At 31.3% G+C, this 7965-nt stretch overlaps 2 protein-coding genes across 2 annotated transcripts; both read right to left on the bottom strand.

Moving 5' to 3' along the window:
• Positions 1 to 230: 230 nt before the first annotated feature.
• Positions 231 to 2402, bottom strand: LOC123696336 (gamma-interferon-inducible lysosomal thiol reductase-like). The gene is made up of 5 exons (XM_045642491.1): positions 2225 to 2402; positions 2015 to 2094; positions 1784 to 1939; positions 828 to 1013; positions 231 to 574 (listed from the first exon to the last, which is right to left on the bottom strand). The coding sequence occupies exons 1-5, from the start codon at positions 2289 to 2291 to the stop codon at positions 356 to 358; spliced, it is 708 nt and encodes a 235-aa protein (XP_045498447.1). The 5' UTR covers positions 2292 to 2402; the 3' UTR covers positions 231 to 355.
• Positions 2403 to 4853: 2451 nt separating this feature from the next.
• On the bottom strand, positions 4854 to 6352 carry LOC123696414 (GILT-like protein 2). Its single transcript, XM_045642604.1, has 5 exons — positions 6177 to 6352; positions 6020 to 6084; positions 5770 to 5925; positions 5377 to 5562; positions 4854 to 5113 (listed from the first exon to the last, which is right to left on the bottom strand). The coding sequence occupies exons 1-5, from the start codon at positions 6241 to 6243 to the stop codon at positions 4889 to 4891; spliced, it is 699 nt and encodes a 232-aa protein (XP_045498560.1). The 5' UTR covers positions 6244 to 6352; the 3' UTR covers positions 4854 to 4888.
• Between the last annotated feature and the right edge of the window lie 1613 nt (positions 6353 to 7965).

The raw sequence follows: 7965 nt of genomic DNA, 5'->3' as shown, positions 1-7965 counted from the left end.
TATCGAATGGAATAAATACATGTACAATAAATAGTACCTATTTACGTTTTCTCTATATAAGAACCATCCTCGTACTTTTATATATTATGCTGAGCCTGTATTTTTTTTAAGCTGCCATTTTTATTCCTGGTCGTGAATTTAAAAGAGCAAATTTTTTTAAGTTCACAAATTTTTATTTCACAATTTACAAAGTAATTGTTAATTTAAATAATAATAATAATATATATATATTTTTTCTCCATGTTCACATTTTATTGTCGTGGATTTCTATAAAACGAAAGCCTTTCAATTAATAATAGCCTAGATTACTTTATCTGTGTCATTAGAATACTGCCAAATAATTCTTTCTCTATCATCACTGAGAGCAAGGTGGTGGTGGATTCGAAAACATCGCACAAATATCTTCAACTATATGGTCACCATTATATTCCTTTCCATTTACCAAAATGTATGGGACATAGTGATAATTTGCCTTTTTGCTTTCTTCTCCGTAGTACTTCAGTAGCTGGTCCCCTTTGTCACTATTTGCGCAGTTTATTATTGGATTGGATTTTATTTTCATCGATGTACCGCACTGGAAATAATAACGTTTTCAGTCACAATAGGCGTAGGCTAGAAGATAATTGGAAAATTTAGGAAATGTTATTAGACAGATTAACATAAAGATTGCAGAACATTTATTTTATTCATTATTAACCTTAGAATATTATTTTGCATTCAAACAACATTAGCCGAAAATGTAGATACCTAATTAATTATAACCATCCACATTCTTTATATAACATTGAGATTCATTTTTATTTAAGTACAATTTATGACATATTTACCTTAGCTGCTGCTGCATCATCAGATCCCAAATCGTCTTGAGAGAAACTGGCCATACACGAATTGTAAATCAATGCAACTCTGTGATTTTTTATAATGTCTAAAGCGCATGCATGCAGCTTGTTTCCATAACATTCCTTTGGTCCGTGCTGACACCTAAATTCCACTTTACCACCATGTGTATCCATCTGAAAAATCAATTGTCAAATAAGTACAATAGAATAAAAAATAATGAAAGTTAAATGTAGAGCCTCTAATTATTATTTAAATGGTCCTCTGAAAATCAAAATATTATTTTATAATAGGGATACCAAATATTTTAGTAATGGTAAGTAATTGGAGTGTAACACATTTATGTTGATAAATTGCACATTTTATTATTAGCATCGAACAGGAACGTTTGATAAGAGTAGGAGGTATCTAAATACCTACATCGACGATAACATTGTTATTCTAACTTCATATACCTCATAATTATTATTTATTCTGTGATATATTCGATCTCAATTTCATTTCCCAAAAAAATAAGACAAAGAAGGTAGATAGTTGTAATAAGTAAATTTTTGAAGAATCATAATATGGTCATCATATAAAGGAATGACTCTGGTGGTCATCTTTTAATCTATACACATAATAAATCTGTAGAAGGGTAAATTCTGTACATTGAAAATATTGAAAAAATAAAGAGCAGGGGGTGTATTTGAATCGATACCAAACCCAAATATGTAATTAAAAAAATTTTTGTATGTCTGTCTGTCTGTATGTGAAGGCATCACGTGAAAACTAACGGTTCGATTTCGATGAAACTTGGTATAATTATACCTTATTATCCTGGGCATAAAATAGGATACTTTTTATCCCGGAGAAATACGTAGAAAAAAATAAATCTTAATTTTTCCGCACGGACGGAGTCGCGGGCGGAAGCTAGTATCATAATAAGATGAATGTTACTTCATACCTCTGCATTTCCAAAAGGATAGGTTTTAATATTTAAATAATCATACAGTTTCTCAACCAGTTTCTTAAAGTCACCGCTGATAAACTCTCTGCAACCAGGACAATGACTTTCATAATAAACGTTGATTTCAATTTTTTGGTCAGCTGGTATTTTTTGCTAAAAAGAAAAAAAAAACGTTATTGTAACTCATTAATTCCACATATTTTCGACTAAACTTTCGTTTCATATTACCTTGTCTGCAAGTAAGTATTTATCCCCGTCCGATAATTTGACTATATTATCAATTTCTGTTAAAAAGTTCGACCAGTGACCTGAGAATATAATATGATTGACTTATTCTAAAGTTTACGTAATAAACTAAAATAAAACTTGTAACTTGTAACTAATTGTTTTAATGTCAAATTTTGGCAAATATACCGATATAGTAAATAATAAACTTACTCGCATAAACATGATGGGCTTCTAATGAAATACTCATTAACAAAAAATATTTTATAAGAGTCTTCATTGTTTCTCGATGTTGTATGTCACTTGAGACCGGCAGTGATATGACAATAACTACGTTTATCTTATAACAAGAGGGTCAACTCTTGAACTTTTCGTCTAATGTGTCTTTATTACCGACGTATACATTTATATACTTTCTACAAATATTTGTAGCATGTTATGATCGCATAGCTACGAATAATACACATTACATTATATTACAACTAGCGGTCCGCCCCGGCTTCGCCCGTGGTACCTACATGTTTAAACTATCCTATCTCTCAAGTTGGATCGAACTGCACATGGTGTACGAATTTTATTATAATCGGTTCAGTGGTTTAGGAGTCCATTGAGGACAAACATTGTGCCACGAGATTTATATATATATTAAGAAGATAATAATTGTAGAACGCGGCTTTGTTTCTTAATAAGTATTATTATTATTTATTGCTATATCTTTATGAAAATTTTATAAACAGGTTAGTAAGGTAAGTTGTAAGTATGGTAAGAAGTATTTAAAAACATACATCTGCGTGAAACATATAATAAGTACCTACCTAATTTAGGAATAATTAGCTTTTTGGATATTAGTGTAGAGCTTTTTAATACGGTAAAATTATATTTTATGTGCCAAAAACATAATTTACACATAAAAAGAATTAAAATTATACAAATAAATGTCTTGTGAAATTTTTATTATGTACCTACTTGTATGTAGATATTTTTGTGTTTATTAATAAGAATGCAACTGATAGACATAAAAATGTTTATGTAGTATATAATAGTATGTTTATGTATTTTTGAACTGTATTGTGTTTTTCCATAGCAATTTTTAAATTATTTTATCCAATACAATATTGAAAATTAAGTAGATATCTGTTGATGCTCCCTATCACCGAGGTGTTAATATAATATAGTTCTGTATTAGAATTATAAAGAGGTAAAATTTGTGAGTTTATAATGTTGTAGGTATTTCTAGATCTGCTGAACATACATATTAAAAATTAATTTACCAATTGAAAATCATGTTATTTGTGAGTGTCGCATAGAAGCCCGAGCCGACCCCTATTAAATAAATATTTCGACAATTTGCTTGGTGTGCCACCTAAGTATAAAACACAAGAGTTATGTGTACACTTTTCGTTTTCCTAATTCCTATATTTCACAAATCTAGTCTTGTATCCCATATGGACTTGTTTTATTTCTCTACCTTCTAGGCTGACTAGAAATCGCTAAAGTGTCGGCAGTTACAATGTACTACCTATCATATTATGTAATTTTCAAGTATGGGCCGAAAGAACAGACGGAGTACAGACCTTTACGAGTGATTTTGTATGTTAAATTTGTTTTTACGCAAAAGAAGATTTAGTATATTTTACACTTGCCTACAATGTAAAGTGTAGACAATAATATAGAGTCTACATCTATACATATAATAAATCTGTAGAAGGGTCAATTCTGTACATTGAAAATATTAAAAAAATAAATAGCAGGGGGTGTTACTGGATCGATACCAAACCCAAATATGTGATTAAAAAAATTTTTGTCTGTCTGTCTGTCTGTCTGTCTGTCTGTCTGTCTGTCTGTCTGTCTGTCTGTATGTGAAGGCATCACGTGAAAACTAGCGGTTCGATTTCGATGAAACTTGGTATAATTATACCTTATTATCCTGGGCGTAAAATAGGATACTTTTTATCCTGGAAAAATACGTAGAAAAAAATTAATCTTAATTTTTCAGTTTTATCCATAGACGTTGTTCCGTAGAACCGCGAACACACGTTGCGTATTATTATAGGCCTAGCCGTATTTGGGAATTGGGTCCAATTGATATTTATAAGATTTTATTGTCAGAGGTACCTACTCAAAATGGAGAAATAAACCATCCACGCGAAGACCGACATCCGCGCGGACGGAGTCGCGGGCGGAAGCTAGTTAATAATAAATTAAGAAGTATTTAATTTAGCAACATGTTGTTATAATGTAATTCTATGTTACTTAGCTATGTTATACAAATATGACGAATACAAGTTACCACAAATGCGAATGTCAGCCAGAAATTGGCTGACAGCCGCTCCCTTAGGCTAAGTTTTCACGCAAACAGACGTAAGTTTGAGACAAACCTGTCACGCACACTTGCCATGTAATTGTTGGAGCTTTTGTATGAGAATTTAATGAAAACTGTAAATGTATAATTCATCAATATAATTCATCAAGTATTATTCATCAATATATATATGTATAATTCATCAAGCTCATTCAAGAACACTTAACTCAAGTTATAACTACGTTGAGTACGTTCTTAGCTCGTCACGAATAGATACTTATCTAAATTATATGTATATTTTGTTTCACTAAGCCTTATTTTTTATTGCTAATAGGAACAATTTCTTATACATTTTTCTTTCTACAAACTGGGATATTAAAGTATTTTATACTTAAAATAATTTTTTTACTCTTACTTAAGTCATTTTTTAACACTTGAATTTATCTATTAACGATTGTAATTATGCATTTTATATACAATAGCCTTCCTTGAATCTATTAAATGAAAAAAAAAATACTTAATAATAAAATAGCCAAAACATTTAATAATCACAAATACTTTTATATGTTTATTTTTCAAAATACGTTCACACACTGTGAGGGAGGGTTAGAAAAAGCTGCACAAACGTCCTTCATAAAGTTCTTGCCATCGTTGACAACACCGTTAATTAGAATGTACGGGACGTGTTTGAAATTTGCCTTTTTACTCTCCACTCCGTAATACTTTAGAAGTTCAGTTCCTTTGTTGCCCTTTGCACATTGTTTTATAGGCGTAGAATCGATTGACATTGACGCGCCACACTGGAATAATAGTTTTTATAAGCATATGTAACAATTAACGAGTTAATAAGATTATATAACTCTTAGGGAAATATGAAGGTCATCCTATATGGCGGTAAATCAATTCACAGAAAATGCTTAATTTTTTATCCGGGATGTTTGTCTAGCATTATAGTCTCAGCACCTATTACATGTAGCTTGCCAAAAGCTCTATTCACCCCTATAAATTTATTGCTTTTACGATATATTCTAGGCTAGGTATTAATATTTCAAATAGATCTTACTCTATCAGCTGCGTTATCGTCCGATCCTCGATCGCTTTGGGAATATTCCATCATACAAGTATTGTAAATCAATGCTGTGGTTTGATTTTGAATCAGATCTAGGGCACAAGCGTGAAGCTTGTTCCCATAACACTCCGTAGGTCCATGTTGGCATTTAAAAACAGTTTGACCGTTATTTTCATAAGTCTGTAAATTAAAATAAATATTTAATTAGGATTTATTAAAATTAAGATTCCGTTGGGTGATGGGTCTCTAATCTCTACTTATATATATTAATCAAGTGAATATCAAAGGGTAGTAGCATTAATTAGAACGAAAAAAATAGCTTTAAAATAATTTTAGCTCCCTTATTAAATAAATATTAATTTCAAAATTTCTTTGTGTATTAAATACCTCAGCATTTCCGTATGGATAAGTCTTAATATCAAGGTAAGGACTAAGTTTTTCAACTACTGGTCGAAATTGCACCGTGTCAAAGGTTCTGCAATGAGGGCAAAAAACTTCGTAATATAATTGAATTTGAACTTTGTCGGATCCTCCATATGGAAACTGGAAAAATAGAAAATCCTTTTTAGTTCACAGCTAGGCAATTACACTCTACAATTAAGGTTTCATTCTTAAAAGTGTAAAAAATTAAACGTACTCCATTGTAATTGTTACCCCAATCAGCATATTGTGAAAAATAATTCTCATCAAAAATGTTAGGCACTGCAAGCAAAATTTAACAAGATTAATACAAACACCAAAATGTCCCGATAAAATTCATCAAAAAAATATAATAATAGCAAAGTATTTTTTACCTGTGTAGTGGCATTCTGTAAGCACTAAATATAATACAAAAAAGAAATAGCTGAAAAAATACTTCATGATTTTCTTTTTCGCACAAAAACCGCTAAGTAAGAGTACCTATCTACGTATGAATGTTACTCCATACCATGCACCTTCTTATTAAGTCATCATTTGAAACGCTAGAGTACCTACACACGTAAAAATCTTAATATATATAAATCTCGTGTCACAATGTTTGTCCTCAATGGACTCCTAAACCACTTAACCGATTATAATAAAATTCGCACACCATGTGCAGTTCGATCCAACTTGAGAGATAGGATAGATTTTATCCCGGAAATCCCACGGGAAAGGGAACTATGCGGGGTTTTCTCTGAAAACGCGAGCGAAGCCGCGGGCGGAAAGCTAGTGTTTATATATATTTTTATAAACTATTCTTTATTAATTCTTGAAATGTAATAATTTCTATAACTAATGTTTAATGTAAATATTTGAAATAAAACCATTTGCATGCGATAACAAGTGAAATGCGTCATGATAACGCAAGACTTTTTTCAAATAATTTGCATTCGATTGATGCAGTTTATTTTACAAATTTTCCGTCCTCTAAACGTAGAGTAAACCACTCAAAAGCTCGGTTGGAAGGAAGCTGAAAGGATGTTCAGGTATGAACGGAATTCCGATGATTATACTCGACTACTTGTGTCGACTACGGCATTGTTCTGCGCCCGGCAAGCACTGCCGCAGTATGAATAGGTCTTGTTACAAGGATTAACAGGGCTAGACGTATACCAGACGGCCGTATAACTTCGTAAATCTGGGCGAATTAACACAGTGTAGATAATGAAATTACAACTCAAATCTCTTTAGCAATTAAGTTCCCGGATATCTCGTGCTCTAGATTATGCGACTTTTTAAATTACATTTTCAGATTTATGTTTTGCTTGTTTTAAGGGACATTTTGAATTAAATAAAATTTACAAAGCATTTAGCGTGAATAACAAAAAAAAAGATAGAAAATTTTTAATACCTGAATTTTAATACTTTCTTTAGATGTTCTTTCTGTGTTCGACCGGGATGAAGACTGTAATCATAAAAAATCATCAAGTATACAAAACTTCATTTTTATGAAGATTTAATAAGAGGTTATACTTTAATTTTGACGTAGTATTTGCAGTTCAGATTTCAGTTCAGCAGCAGTGTGATGGATTTAAATAATTATTTAAATTAAATTTTATAACAGGTGTGAAAGCAATGTATATTTTATAGGTTGCCTATAATGCTGAAATCGATAAAAGGTCAAATGATATAAATAAACCGCACAACACTTCTCACTACTGATCGGTTTAGAGGATAATTTAATTAAATAAAATTGTATTTTTCTGAATCTACTCTAACGTAATAAAGACGACAGATTTGTATTGTTGAATGTAAATAAATTTATAACTACGGTGGATCTGTATCGTTTGAAACATTATTTTCCCATTTCAAATCACATTTTACCGATTTACATTAGGCTATTTTTAACTCAGGTCAACCCGAACGAAACCGGGGCGAGCAGACTATCTAAAGATGCATTGTTCAAACAACGAAATAGAATGTAAGATATTAAAAACTTAAAAGAGCAAATACAAATCCCTTGCACCGTTGTACGGATGAATGTGCAAAATCCAATTTCAGACGTGATCTATCATCGGTTTTGATCATACCTTCCCTATCTCTGATTTCAGGAGTCGCCCACTCTGCACATTTCAATTTTTACATAAAATGGATACAAACTCTAGCCTCTAACAGTTGAAA

This window comes from Colias croceus, chromosome 1 (genome assembly GCF_905220415.1).
Source record: "Colias croceus chromosome 1, ilColCroc2.1".
Classification (NCBI taxonomy): domain Eukaryota; kingdom Metazoa; phylum Arthropoda; class Insecta; order Lepidoptera; family Pieridae; genus Colias; species Colias croceus.
This window is presented reverse-complemented; position numbering and strand designations above follow the sequence as displayed.